We start from the raw sequence: 16,403 nt of genomic DNA, 5'->3' as shown, positions 1-16,403 counted from the left end.
CATGGTAACCTACAATAGGTACACAAAAACCAAAAAGAAAGGACCTCAAGAATACGACAAAAGAAAGTCATTAAACCACAATGAGAAACTCAAAAAGAAGAAATGAACAAAGAAGAGCTGCAAAAACAACTGGAAAAAAGGAATAAAATGGCAGTAAGTACATACCTATCAACAATTACTTTAAATGTCAATGGACTAAATGATCCAGTCAAAAGACACAGGGTGGTTGATTGAATAAAAAAACAAGACCCTCCATTATGCTGCCAACAAGAGACTCACTTCAGGGAGAAAGACACACACAGACTTGAAGTGAGAGGATGGGAAAAGATATGGAAATGACAAGAAAGTGGGGATAGCAATACTTATATCAGACAAAATAGACTTTAAAACAAAGGCTATAACAAAAGACAAAGAAGGGCATTATATAATGATAAATCAATCAATGTGATAGACCACATTAACAAAAGGAAAAACAAAAACCACATGATCATCTCAATAGACACAGAAAAAGCATCTAACAAAATTCAACATCATTCATGATGATTCATGTACCTCATCAAAGTAGGTACAGAGGGAACATGTCTCAACATAATAAAGGCCATTTATGACAAACCCACAGCTAACATAATACTCAGTGGTGAAAGCTTGAAAGCCTTCCCACTAAATTTAGGAAAAAGACAAAGATGTCCACTTGCACTGCTTCTATTTAACATAGTATTGGAAGTCCTAGCTACAGCAATCAGACAGGAAAAAGAAATAAAAGGAATTCAGATTGGAAGGAAAGAGGTAAAACTGTCACTATTTGCAGATGACATTGTGCCCTATCTAAAGAACCGTAAAGTCTCCACACAAAAACTATTAGAACTAATAAATGAATTCAGCAAGGTAGCAGGATAAAAAATTAATATACAGAAATCTATTCTGTTTCTATACACTAATAGTGAACTAACAGAAAGATAAAGTAAAAAATAATTCCATTTATAATCACATCAAAAAAAACCACTAGGAATAAACTCAACCAAGGAGGTGAAATACCTATACTCTGAAAATTATAAAAAGTTGATGAAGGAAATTGAAGATAATTCAAAGAAATGGAAAGATATCCCATGCTCTTAGATTAGAAGAATTAATATTGTTAAAATGGCCATACTACCCAAATCAATCTACAGATTTAATGCAATTCCTATCAAAATAACCAGGACATTTTTCAGAGAACTGCAATAAATAACCCTAAAATTTATATGGAATCACAAAACACCCAAAGACAAAGCAATCCTGAGAAAAAAGAACAAAGCTGAAGGTATAACCATCCCAGACTTCAGACTATACTACAAAGCTATAGTAATCAAAATGGTGTGGTATTGGTACAGAAACAGAGACATAGATCAATGTAACAGAATAGAGAGCACAGAAATAAACTCACATGAGGTCAATTAATCTATGACAAAGGAGGCAGGAATATACAATGAAGGAAAAACAGTCTCTTCAATAAGTGGTCCTGGGAAAACTGGACAACTACGTGTAAAACAATGAAATTAGTATATTTCTTGACACTACATAGAAAAATAAACTCAAAATGGTTTAAAGACCTAAATGTAAGACATGAAACCATAAAATTCCTAGAAGAGAGCATAGGCGAAACATTCTTTGACATAAATCATAGCAATATTTTCCTGGTTCAGTTTCCTAAGTCAAAAGAAATAAAAGCAAAAATAGACAAATGGGACTTAATTAAACTTAAAAGCTTTTTCATAGCAAAGAAAACCAGCAACAAAACATAAAGACAACTTATGGAATGGGAGAAAATATTTTCAAATGATGCAACTGACAAGGGGTTCATATCCAAAATATACAAACAGCTCATGAAGCTCAATATCAAAAAAACAAACAATCCAATCAAAAAATGGGCAGAATATCCAAACAGACATTTCTCCAAAGAAGACACACAGATGGTTAAAAAACATTTAAAAAGATGCTCAACATCACTAATTATTAGAGAAATGCAAATCAAAACCCCAATGAGGTATCACCTCACACTTGTCAGAATGGTTATCATCAATAAGTCTTCAAATAACAAATGTTAGAGAGGATGTGGAGAAAAGAGAACCATCATACATTGCAGGTGGGAATGTAAATTGGTGTAGCCACTATGGAAAACAGTATGGAGGTTCCTTAAAAAACTAAAAATAGAACACCATGTGATCCAGTAATTCCACTCTTGGATATACATCCAGAAAAAACAAAAACACTAATTCAAAGAGATGCATGCATCCCAATATTCATGGTAGCACTGTCTCCAATAACTCATTCATGGAAGCAACCCAAATGCCCATTAACAGACAACTGGCTTAAGAAGATGTGTGTGTATATATATATGTGTATATGTATATATATATATTTTTTATTTATATATATATACATATATATACAGTACTACATTACTCAGCCATAAAAAAGAATGAAATACTGACATTTGCAGCAATGTGGATGGACCTAGAGAATATTATGTTTAGTGAAATAAGTCAGTTAGAGAAAGAAAAATATTATATGATATCACTTATTTAAGAATCTATAAAATAATGCAAATGAATCTATATACAAAACAGAAACAGACTCACAGACATAGAAACCAAACTTGAGGTTACCAAAGGGGAGAGAGAAGCAGGGAGGGACCAATTAAGGTTATGGGATTAACAGATACAAACTGCTATATATAAAATAGATAAGCAACAAAGACATATAGCACAGGGAATTATACCCATTATCTTCTAATAACCTATAACGGAATATAATCTGCAAAAATACTGAATCTCTATGCTGTACACCTAAAACTAACACAATATTGTAAATCAACTATACTTCAATTAAAACATAAATAAAATAAATATTTCAATTCATATAGAAGACATTTGGCTCAATCAGTAAAGATCCCTGGAAAGAACATAAGTTGCCTTTCCAATTTGAAATCAAATGTATGCAGGCGTGTACTGATAAAGCACATGAGAAGACAATGATTAGAGGATTCGGAGGTGACTATGTAGCCTTCCTTCCTTCCTTCTTTCCTTCCTTCCTTCCTTCCCTCCTTTCTTCACTTGTTCTTCTGACCTATTCAAAGTAGTTAGGAAAAAAAAAAAAAATCACTCCCCAATCACAAAGGAAGTAACTGAGAAGAGAGAATTACAACACCCAAGCTCTGAACAGGAGCTTAAGTTGTGAATCTAATTGTAATGTTTATTTTGAGGTGGTACAGCACAGTGTCATTCAAACTGTTTTAAAGTTACACACTGCAGGACATGTGCCAGGGCAAGTAGGGGTCCAATGAACTCAAAGAGGGAAGTTAGGTGAAAAAGTCAGAGACATTTAACATAGATAAAAGGAGATAATTCCCTCTCCACTTCTTCATGACAAGGGTTCATTTACTCATTCTATGACTTAACACACACACTTAGTGCCTTCTATGTGTCAAGTGCTATACTAAGAACTTGGAATACAATGATAAAAATACAGAGCCTCTATTTTAAGAAGCCTACAATCAGGTAGGGGAAATAAACACTCCAACAAGCAACTGTCATACACATGATCATTGTTCAAGACAATGGTTCAAGAGCCAGGTATAGTATGCAATCTAAATACAGAGCAAAGAATGTCCAAGTTCAAGTGGAGTAAGTCAGAGAGAGCTTCACAGAGGAGACATCAACAAGGTCTGAATTAACAGATAAATAGTAATCTGCTGGATAATCAGAAGGAGGGTAAACAAAGGCATGGAAGCAGATGATATCTTCTCATGTTTGTAGGAGTATATGTTGTTCAGCATTGGTAGGATATAAGGGACAGGATTGGGAGATATTTAAGGAGAAGAGACAGCAAGGAAGCAGGATGCTACACATCAGTTATGAGACAGGAAGCTGAATGTTTGGAAATATTCCTTGCTAGGTACTCTAAATTTTATCCTGAAGTCTAGGTCAGTGTTTTTGACCATCTTCATCAGATCCTCCAGAGAATTCCCTAGAACCTCACTGCTCAAAATTTGGCCTGTATACCAGCAGCATCAGCATCATCTGGGAACTTGTTAGAATGCCACCTCAGACCTACTGAGTCAGAATCTGCATTTTAATAAACCCCCAGGTGAGTTATAGGCACATTGAAGTTTGAGAAGCACTGCCCTGATGTACTTGTTAGAAATGAATATTATTGATAGTTCTCATCTATTAAATCAGAATCTTTCAGTTGAGGCCCAGGCCTCATCATTTTTCTTTTCTTTTTTTTTTTTTTACAGGCTCACTAGGAGATTATATGGCATATTAGATTTGAGAAACACTATGTGAAATGGGGAGCCATGGAGCAACTTTGAAAAGGAGAATGACATCCTCAAATTTTTCTATTAAAAGTGTTATCTGAACACACTATGGAAGGTTTGGGGAATACTGGTGATACACCATCAGGAGAGGCAAGAGTAGAATCAATTGCCAGGAGTAATTTAGTCACAGAAAAAGGACCATAGGTCATATCAAAGCTTTGAGGTGGTAGTGGGTAGGAGCCTGAAATTTCAGCAGTACATCTGTATACCCCAAGATATGGCAAGCAGGGAGGGAAGGTCAGGGATGGCTTTGGAAGTGGCTAAGCTTGAGCTAATTAATGTTTTATTCCTGTTACTATGACTCATGTTCCTTATTTGAATCATGTTACCAATGTGAGCTGGGCAAATGTGTTTAGCATTAGAGAGAGAAAAATTTAAAACAAATATTTACTCTTTCAAACTCTTGTCCTTTGTAACTGGGATAACCTCCAGGAGAAAAGACCTACTTTTATTGAAACCTGTATGTGGGTTTGGAGAAGGTCATGTAGAGGATGTGACCACTGGTTGAACTGCAAGTTATACCTAGGCAATTGGAGGCTCCTCATCCACTTTCTTGTCCTTGAAATGTATGCTTTCCCCAACATTCCCACAGTGGGAGACATTTTCAAGGACACTACCTTGAGAGAGCAATCTGGACGTTGTATGTGACTGAATCCAGTTAAGACCTCTATATAAATTTAAGATTCTGGTGGAGGGTGCAGAGATCTACTCGTTTTCTAGCTGCCCAAGACAAGCCTTGTATGTAAACCTTGTATGGAAGGGTAAGTTCCCTTGTCTACTAAACCTGCCTCCTACCAATGTGGAGTGGTTTGCCTCTTTCTTTGGTTTCCCTGTGCCCTCTGTGTACAAGGACCAATTTGCAAACCAATAGGGTTTCATGGGCAAGAGCAAAACAGAACTGTATAGCACATATGGAAATGTTTGAGAACCAATTCTCCTCAGTTTAAGTGAAGAGGCTTTGAAAAGTAAGAGTCTGGATATTGAGTATAATTAAAAAATAGAGCAAGAGTTATAAACAGATGCATTTAATAAATTATCTGTAAGAAAGGAAATTTTCTCCTCATGGATGTTCAATGCAACATCTTCTCTATTAAAATGTTGACAAGGGAATTCCCTGGTCGTCCAGTGGTTAGGACTCTGCGCTTTCACTGTTGAGGGCATGGGTTCAATCCCTGGTCAGGGAACTAAAATCTCACAAGCTGCGTGGCCAAAACAAAAAACAAAGAAATGCTAACCAAAGGTTAGTTTCTCCCTTCCTCCTTCACTACTGCACTTAATTGGTGGTGTCACATCACCAGATTACAGAGTTTTGTTCTATTCTGCATCTCAGTCCTCCAAGTTGTTGAGTTTTTGGATCTGACCCAAGAATTCCAAGTCAGAACCAGAGAACTAGCTGCCACAAAGATCACACTGGGAACTGATCTCACAAAGCATTTTCATGAGTTTAGATGAGGCCCACAGTGTGTACCTTGCTGTAACTTCCCAAGAATTGTATTAGATAGGAAAGAAAATAACTGAGATGACCAAGACAAAAAGAGAGAGTTAGAACACCCATGTTGTGAATAAAGGCATCAGTTGGAGATCTAAGAATGAGTTGTTTTGAGGGGATACAGATCAGTGTCACTCAAACTGTTTTACAACTCTTTTAGGTGATTTTATAAATGTGCCAAGTAGTCACAGCTCTAAAAGTCTGGAGTAGAGACTTCATTTTCTAGTACCCAGACTCAGCTGGCACAAGTCCCTCAGCACTGCCCAGGATCTGGCAATGTAAGGTGGTGCTCCTATACAGTCTGACTAGGGGGAATTTGGGCACAGCAACTTAAAGGAACCTTGCAATAAGGCTTATACAATTTTTATGGGAGTTTCCTCAGTTTTATCAATCTTATTTACAGAATTTAGCTAACTTTTAAAGTAATTGGTAATTGGCAAAAACTAACTAGATGAAAACTTAGACTACTGAATATATTCAAACTTGCTCATAAAGCTTTCTATATGCTTTCAGATCAAGCACTCTAGCTACATGAACTTTCATTGCAATTATTCATCACCCATCCATAAGTATCTTAAAATACTCAGGTACCAAGTTGAAGATTTGCAAAATAGTTCAATAAAAATGAGTAAGAGTAGAGAGAACGTTTTGGCTGAGAGAGAAGTGCAACTGCACTGGTTTATGAACAGAAGATATTCAAGATTTTAAAACAACCACTCAAGAGGGTCTGAAACTACATTCTATGTGTCTTCTGAGAATAGCTCTGCAAGGTGAAAATAAAGTGGCAACTCTCAGTTAAGGAATTCAGCGATAAGCAAGCCAGGGGTAGCTCCTGAGCTCCTTTGGTGGGAGCACTGAGTCCAAGCTGCTGGACTAACAGAGAACCTCAGACCCCAGGGGATATTAATTGGAGGGAGGTCTCCTGGAGGTCCTCATCTCAGCACCAAGACCTGGCTCTAGTCAACTGCCTGCAAACTCCAGTGAGGAAGGCCTCAGGCCAAACAACCAGTAAGAAGAAACACAGCCCCACCCATCAAAAAAATGAGACAACAAAAATATATGTTACAGACGAAGGAGCAAGGTAAAAACATACAAGGCCAAATAAATGAAAAGAAAATAGGCAACCTACCTGAAAAAGAATTCACAGTAATGAGAGTAAAGGTGATCCAAAATCTCAGAAATACAATGGAGACATGGATCAAAAAATTACAAGAAATGTTTCACAAAGAACTAGAAGAAATAAAGAACAAACAAATAGGGATGAACAAAACAATAACTAAAATGAAAAATACACTAGAAGGAATCAATAGCAGAATAACTGAGGAAAAAGAACAAATAAGTTAGCTGAAAGATACAATGGTAGAAATAACTGCTGAGGAATAGATTAAGAAAAAAGAATGAAAAGAATTGAAGACAGTCTCAGTGACTTCTGGGACAATATTAAATGCACAAACATTCGAATTACAGGGGTCCCAGAAGAAGAGAAAGAGAAAGGGTATGAGAAAATATTTGAAGAGATTATAGTCAAAAACTTCCATAACATGGGAAAGGAAATAGCCACCCAAGTCAAGTAACTGCAGAGAGTCTCAAACAGTATAAACCCTTGGTGAAACACACCAAGACACATATTGATCAAACTAACAAAAATTAAATTCAAAGAAAAAATATTAAAAGCAGCAAAGAAAAGCAAAAAATAACATACAAGGGAATCCCCATAAGGTTATCAGCAGATTTTTCAGCAGGCCAGAAGGAATGGCAGGATATATTTACAGTGTTAAAAGGGAAAAACCTGTAACCAAGATTACTCTACCCAGCAAGGATCTTACTGACATTCGACAGAGCAATCAAAAACTTCACAGACAGGCAAAATAAGAGAATTTAGCACCACCATACCAGCTTTACAACAAATGCTAAAGGAAATTCTCTAAGCAGGAAACACAAGAGAAGAAAAAGACCCACAAAAACAAACCCAAAGAAATTAATAAAATGGTAAGAGGAACATACATATCAATAGTTACCTTGAATGTAAATGGATTAAATGCTCCAACCAAAAGACCCAGGCTGGCTGAATGGACACAAAAACAAGACTCATATATATGCTGTCTACAAGAGACCCACTTTAGACCTAGGGACACATACAGACTGAAAGTGAGGGGACAGAAAAAGATATTCTATGCAAATCAAAAGAGAGCTGGAGTAGCAATTCTCATATCAGAGAAAATAGACTTTAAAATAAAGAATTTTACAAGAGACAAATGAGGACACTACATAATGATCAAGGGATCAATCCAAGAAGAATATATAACAATTATGAATATGCACCCAACATAGCATCACCGAAATACATAATGCAAATGCTAACAGCCATAAAAGAGGAAATTAACAGTAACACAGTAGCAGTGGGGGACTTTAACACCCCACTTACACCAAAGGACAGATCATTCAGACAGAAAATAAATAAGGAAACACAGTTTTAAATGACACAATAGACCAGATAGATTTAATTGATATTTATAGACATTCCACAAAAAAGCAGCAGAAGACATTTTCACCTCAGTGCACACAGAACATTCTCCAGGATAGATCACATCTTGGGTCGCAAATCAAGTTTCAGAAAACTTAAGAAAATTGAAATCATATCAAGCATCTTTTCTGACCACAACACTATGAGGTTAGAAATCAATTACAGGAAAAACCTGTAAAAATCACAAACACAAGGAGGCTAAACAGTGCACTGTTAAATAACCAAGAGATCACTGAAGAAATCAGAGGAAACAAACAAAAAAAAATACATAGAAACAAATGACAATGAAAAGACGATGACTGAAAACCTATCAGATGCAGCAAAAGAAGTTCTAAGAGGGAAGTTTATAGAAATTCAACCTCATCTTAAGAAACAAGAAAAATCTCAAATAAACAGTCTAACCTTACAACTAAAGCCACTAGAGAAAGAAGAACAAACAAAACCCAATGGTAGTAGAAGGAAAGAAATCATAAAGATCAGAGAAGAAATAAATGAAATAGAGACAAAGAAAACAATAGCAACGATCACTAAGACTAAAAGTTGGTTCTTTGAGAAGATTAAAAAAAAAATTGATAAACCTTTAGCCAAGCTCATCAAGAAAAAAAGGGAGAGGACTCAAATCAATAAAATTAGAAATGAAAAAGGAGAAATTACAATGGACACAGCAGAAATACAAAAGATCATAAGAGACTACTACAAGCAACTATATGCCAATAAAATGGACAACATGGAAGAAATGGACAAATTCTTGGAAAGGTACAACTTTCCAAATGTGAACAAGGAAGAATGACAAAATATAAACAGGTCAATCACAAGTAATGAAATTGAAACTGTAATTAAAAATCTTCCAACAAACAAGAGTCCAGGATCAGATGGCTTCACAGGCAAATTTTACCAAGCATTTAGAGAAGAGCTAACACCAATCCTTCTCAAACTCTTCCAAAATATAGCAAAGGGAGGAACACTCCCAAACTCATTCCACAAGGCCACCAACACCCTGATACCAAAACCAGACAAAGATATCACAAAAAAGAAAATTACAGATCAATATCACTGATGAACATAGACACAAAAATCCTGAACAAAATACTAGCAAACAGAATCCAACAACACGTTAAAATGATCATACACCATGATCAAGTGGGATTTATCTCAGGAATGCAAGGATTATTCAATATATGCAAATCAAACAATATGATACACCATATTAACAAATTAAAGAATGAAAACCATACGATCATGTCAATAGATGCAGAAAAAGTTTTGACAAAATTCAACACCCATTTATGATAAAAACTCTCCAGAAACTGGGCATAGAGGGAACATACCTCAACACAGTAAAGGCCATATACGAAAAACCCATAGCAAACATCATTCTCAATGCTGAAAAACTGAAATCACTTCCTCTAAGATCAGGAACAAGACAAGGATGTCCACTCTCGCCACTCTTATTCAACATAGTTTTGGAAGTCCTAGTCATGCAAATCAGAGAAGAAAAAGAAATAAAAGGAATACAAATTGGAAAAGAAGAAGTAAAACTGTCACTGTTTGCAGGTGACATGATACTATACTTAGAAAATCCTAAAGATGCCAAAGAAAACTATGAGAACTAATCAATGAATTTGGTAAAGTTGCAGGATATGAAATTAATGTGCAGAAATCTCTCACATTCCTATACACTAACAACAAAAGATCAGAAGGAGAAATTAAGGAAACGATCCCATTTACTACTGCAACAAAAAGAAAAAAAACAGCTAGGAATAAACCTACCTAAGGAGGCAAAAGACCTGTATGCAGAAAAGTATAAAACACTGGTGCAAGAAATCAAAGATGACACAAACAGATGGAGAAATATGCCATGTTCTTGGATTGGAAGAATCAAAAATGTGAAAATGACTATACCACCCAAAGCAATCTACAGATTCACTGCAATACCTATCAAATTACGAATGGCATTCTTCACAGAATTAGAACAAAAAATTTTACAACTTGTATGGCAACACAAAAGACCTCGAATAGCCAAAGCAATCTTGAGAAAGAAAAATGCATCTGGAGGAATCAGACTTCCTCACCTCAGACTATACTACAAACCTACAGCAATCAAGACAGTATGGTACTGGCACAAAAACAGAAACATAGACTAATGGAACAGGATAGAAAGCCCAGAGATAAACCCATGCACATGTGGTCACCTTATCTTTGACAAAGGAGGCAAGAATATACAATGGAGAAAAGACAGCCTCTTCAATAAGTGGTGCTGGGAAAACTGGACAGCTACATGTAAAAGAATGAAATTAGAACATTACTTAACACCATACACAAGAAACGCATAATGGATTAAAGTGCTAAATGTAGGACTGGACACTATAAAATGCTTAGAGGAAAACACAGGAAAAACACTCTCTGAGATAAACCACAGCAAGATCTTTTATGACCCACCTCCGATAGTAATGAAAGTAAAAACAAAAATAAACAAATGAGCCCTAATTAAAATTAAAAACTTTTGCACGCAAAGGAAACTATAAACAAGACAAAAAGACAACCCTCAGAATGGGAAAAAAATATTTGCAAACGAAGCAACGGACAAAGGATTAATCTCCAAAATATACAAAGAGCTCATGCAGCTCAATATCTAAAAAACAAACAACCCAATCCAAAAATGGGCAGAAGACCTAAATAGACATTTCTCCAAAGAAGACATACAGATGGCCAAGAGGCACATGAAAAGATGCTAACATCACTAATGTTTAGAGAAATGCAAATCAAAACTACAATGAGTTATCACCTCACACAGGTCAGAATGGCCATCATCAATAAATCTACAAACAATAAATGCTGGAGATGGCGTGGAGAAAAGGGAACCCTCTTGCACTGTTAGTGGGAATGTAAACCGATACAGCCACTGTGGAGAACAGTATGGAAGTTCCTTTTAAAAACTAAAAGTAGAACTAGCATATGACCCAGTATGAGCATATACCCTGAGAAAACCATAATTCAAAAGACACATGTACCTCAATGTTCATTGCAGCAATATTTACAATAGCCAAGACATGGAAGCAACCTAAATGTCCAACAACAAATGAATGGATAAAGAAGATGTGGTACACATATACAATGGAATATTACTCAGTCATAAAAAGGAATGAAATTGGGTCATTTGTAAAGATGTGGGTGGACTTAGAGTCTGTCATACAGAGTGAAGTAAGTCAGGAAAAGAAAAACATATATCGTATATAAATGCATATATGTGGAATCTAGACAAATGGTACAGAAGAACCTATTTCCATGTCAGGAATAGAGTTGCAGACATAGAGAATGGACATGTGGACACAGAGGGGGAAGGGGAGGGTGGGATGAATTGGGAGATTAGGACTCACATATATACACTACCATATGTAAAATAGATAGCTAGTGGAAGCCTGCTGCATAGCACAGGAAGTTCAGCTCGGTGCTCTGTGATGACCTAGATGAGTGGGATGCCGGGGTGAGAGGAAGGTCCAAGAGGGAGAGGATATATGTATATATATAGCTGATTCACTTCTTTGTACAGCAGAAACTAACACAACATTGTAAAGCAATTATACGCTAATAAAAAATTGAGTAAGAGTACAAAAACAGTTATAAGCTGTGTAAGATTAGGAAAGTAATAATTTTGCTCCCAATAGATATTAGATAATAGCTAAAGATGACACAAATAGGAAACCAAAGACTCAATGCTAAAGTTCATACACAATTACCTAATTAAAGTCAAGTTATGTATTGACTGGTAGGAATAAGTTATGGCCTAAAGCTGCTATTTATGAAAGTGAGTAATCTTGACTTGCCTATATACTGATGCTGGGCGTGCACACTGGAAGAATCTTTGACTAAGTAACTACACTTTTGGGAATCTATCTTACAGAACTACTTGTATAAGAGTGCAAAGAGAATACAAACAAGGATATGTACTTCAGTGCTGTTTGTCCCAGTGGAAATTTGGAAACAACCTGAAAATCCAAAACAACTGAAAGGGATTTGGTTAAAAATTTTAAGGTAAATGGGGCACTATGCAGCCTTTTTAATAAAATGATATAGAACAGTGTGCACTTGTATTGATCATATAGTATACACATTGTTGGAAAAAAACATACACATATATATATCAATGTCATTACATGTGTAAAAATGTTTGGAAGGATACATTCCAAGAATTTAGCAGTGGAAATCAGTATCAGGGGAAAGAGAAGTGAGTGAGAGCCTTTGACATTTTCTCTTATACACCTATATAATTCTGTGTTGCTAAATTTTAAAAAATAGTTAAATATTACTTTCATAAATAAAATAAGAAATATCTATACTTTATTTTAATAAAGCATTTATTAAAGTATTTTGAATTCTAGGTCCATAATTTAGTAAACTGACAAACTAAATAAAAGCAACAGAATGAAAGTTTTAGATACTTGGACCCGTTAATTGGCTTCTACTAAAGAGCACAAGAAATCCATTTTCCATGTCAATCAAACACTGCCCCTCCCACATAAAAGGGAGTATTTTTGCTGGGTGTGAGTCTACATATTTCATTTGCTAACACCGAAAATTTTGGTTTTAATTAGAATCCATTTTGATTAGAATATGTTTACTTTATATTCACAAAATAATGAAAAATGAAACTTCACTCTGGAAATTAAAATGCATATTCTTGAACAGAGGGGGAGTATTATAACACACAATTAGGAGTACAATCATTGGGTTTAAAAATATAGAGCAATTCTGTTGAATTAAAACCCCTTAACTAGTTCCCTAACCAAAATTATGCAGGAAAATCATAGTCAAAGCTTTTTAAATAAATATAGAGTAGGTCCTTAATCTTGTTCTATTATTAGAGAAGACAAATTTTTGAGAATGAAGAAATAATCTCAAAAGTATTTGCCTTTTCATATTTCTAGCCTATTACTTTTGTTTCCACCCACAAAAACGAAGAAAATAAATGAAGAGGCCACTAAATCAGGAATTTGTTAAGACATCTCTCCCCACTGAATCACTTGTTTTGCAAGTGACATTCCAGAATGGTTTAGGCAAGGTATGGGACAAAGTTGTTTTTACATATCAAGGGATCAGCTTTGCAATAAAATAATCAAAGGCTCTGCACAATATATTTGAAGTCAATAATGAAGTTGTATTAAACAACAATTTAAAAATATATTCAAGCTGGTGGAATATATTCTTGTGAAACTTATTGTACTAATTACAATTCTCCTGCTATGAACAAATTAATAAGGGCCAACTCTTTCTTCAGTGAAATACATGCTTGAGCAAAACTCATGGATAAAGATAAATTCCTTGAGATCTCAACTATCTTTTACGTTATTCCAGAACTCCTAATCTATGACATTAATTTCAGGGTTTGTAGAAATATGTAAGACAGTGTTCTTTTTTATTCTAAAGCAAGTAATGGGTTTGATTGGCTTTAAATAAACTTACCACATAGTTCTTCTGTGTCAAGATTGCTGAAAAGATGAAAAAAAGTATTATTATTTAGGTAATATTTAAGTTATTAAATAGTTAAATACAGTTATTCCCCAATCTGTATTGTTATATTAATAGATGATATGTAGTTATGGTATTTTCTCTTATAGATTCTACACTGTTTAAGTAGTCAACCAAATATTAGCAATGATTGTCAGATTTTGTCTTTAAACAGATAATTCTTGGGATTTGTGTTTCCCCCAGGTCATGCTGGGGGAATACTGCATAATTTTAAAGAATGTAGGCTCTGAAGCCAGAACGCTTGAGTTGAAATCCTAACTCCACCATTTACCATCTATGTGACCCTGAGTACTCTGCATCTATGTGTCTCAGTTCCTCAGTCCCAAGATGGGGATAATAATAATTTCTGTTTCATAGGAATGTCATAGTATTTAAATTGGTTAATAAATATAAAGCAGTTAAAAGGTAATTGGCACAAATTAAACACTTAATAAATGTTAGCTGTCATATTCCTGACTTGGTAGAACTGTTAGAACTTCCATATCTAAATTCAACTTTTGGGTTAAGTTTGATTCAATGCTTATTTCAAATGATTTCTAAAATATAATGAAGAGTTACATTGCTTAATATTTACATGTAAACAATAGAAACACATTACTATAATGAAAATAACTTCAAAAGAGCCAGCTGAACTGTTAGCAGATATAATACATTACTATCAGAAGAATAATGCCTTGACCAAGGAAGATATGGTACAGGAATTCAAGAATGGTCCAATATCAAGCAATACATCAATATAACACTACATCATAATTTAAAGGAGAAAAACCATCATATTAACAAATACTAAATGGGAATTTAATAAAATTCAACATTCATTCTTATTTTTTAAAGTTTAAGTGAAATAGGAATACAAGTAAATCTTTTGAAGATGAAGACTAATAAAAACCAACTGCAAACAACAGTTAACAGAAAATCTTTGACTACACACAGATGGTACATGTCAAAACTCAATGTAAATAAACTTCATAATTCAGTCCTCCTTTAAGAAGTAGTCAGGTTGATAGACAAGAGGGACACTGGTGTAAGCATTTCAAACACCAGTCCTTTTACCAGTTCCATCACTAAATTTGTTATATAATTTTAAATTCAGGATTTTATCTTAGGACATTGAATATTTGATCCTGGGCAAATGACATCTCCATACTAGAGTAAATCTTTTTGTAGAGTAGTATTTGCCATCAGATAGAATATGCAAAGCCTTCTGTAATAGCTTTGGTGTGGACTCCTCTTTGTTCATTTATTTATCTCACAAACATATACTGCTATGTGTCAGGCATTGTTCTAACTGCCATAGATAAATAGGTTGCAAGAACTACTGAGATGAATATCTCAGATCACTAGTCTCTAGCAGCTCAATTTAGAGGTAGACTTATGCAATAAATAAATAAAATGCAATAAAATAGTCAGGGGGGAAGTGGTTAACTGGCAAAAGTTATCAGGGACTATATAATAGAGGATAAAATTTGAAGACTAATTCTCAAAGGTTAAATACAAGTAAAAAAGACAAAGAAAGGAGGAAAATTCCAGTTAGAGAAATACCATTTGCAATAAAAATTTGAAGTGTTAAGAGTATGTTACAAAATTTCTAAATTACTAAACTGCTCAGAAAACTGAGTAATTCCTGTGGCTAGAACATAGCTCGTTATGAAAAAAATCAAACTAAAAAATGAAAAGCCTCATGTGATAGTCTAAGAAATTTCTACTTTATCTTTTTGTCTATTTGGAATCAAAGAATTTAAAGGTGAATGGTATGAACTACAGTCTGGGCAAGAATGTGACAAGGAGTGCTCAAGACCATCCACGGGGGCAAGAAGAAATACTTTTTATTTTTCTGGAAAAATGTATTTTATTTATTTATTTATTTTCCTAGAGTTTCATTGAGATATAACTGACATATAGCACTGTATAAATTTAAGGTATACAGAATAATGATTTCACTTATATACATCAGGGCATGATTATCATAATATGTTTGGTGAACATCCATCATCTCATACAGATACAAAATTAAAGAAACTAAAATTTTTTCCTTGTGATGAGAACTCAGAATTTACTCTCTTAAAAAATTTCATATATAATATACAGTGTTAATTATATTTATCATGTAGTACATTACATCCCTAGTACTTATATACCTTGTAACTGAAAGTTTGTACTTTTTGACTGACTTCCTCCAATTCCCCCTTCCCCAACACCCTGCCTCTGTAACCACAAAACTGATCTCTCTTTCTATGAGTTTGTTTGTTTGGGAGTATAATTGACCTACAACACTATGTTAGTTCCTGTTACACAACATAGTGATTCAGTATTTCTATACATTTAGAATAATCACCACCATAAGTCCAGTTAAGTTCTGTCACCATACAAAGATATTATATAAGTAATGACTATATATCCCACGCTATACATTTCATACATGTGACTCATTAATTTTGCAACCAGAAGTTTATACCTCCTAATCTCCCTCACCTATTTCTTTCCTCCCCCCACTCCCTCCCCCTGGC

The 16,403-nt window shown here is 34.7% G+C and overlaps 1 protein-coding gene across 1 annotated transcript in view; it reads right to left on the bottom strand.

The window, feature by feature from the left end:
* The window catches only part of NECAB1 (N-terminal EF-hand calcium binding protein 1), a 292,395-nt gene that overhangs the window by 133,353 nt on the left and 142,639 nt on the right, over positions 1-16,403 (bottom strand). The window contains exon 4 of the mRNA XM_061171970.1: positions 13,831-13,856. Coding sequence (XP_061027953.1) covers positions 13,831-13,856 — 26 coding nt within the window. The remainder of the gene's footprint in view (positions 1-13,830; positions 13,857-16,403) is intronic.

This window comes from Eubalaena glacialis, chromosome 17 (genome assembly GCF_028564815.1).
Source record: "Eubalaena glacialis isolate mEubGla1 chromosome 17, mEubGla1.1.hap2.+ XY, whole genome shotgun sequence".
Lineage (NCBI taxonomy): Eukaryota > Metazoa > Chordata > Mammalia > Artiodactyla > Balaenidae > Eubalaena > Eubalaena glacialis.
The sequence above is the reverse complement of the archived record's forward strand: the minus strand, read 5'-3'. Positions and strand labels throughout refer to the sequence as shown.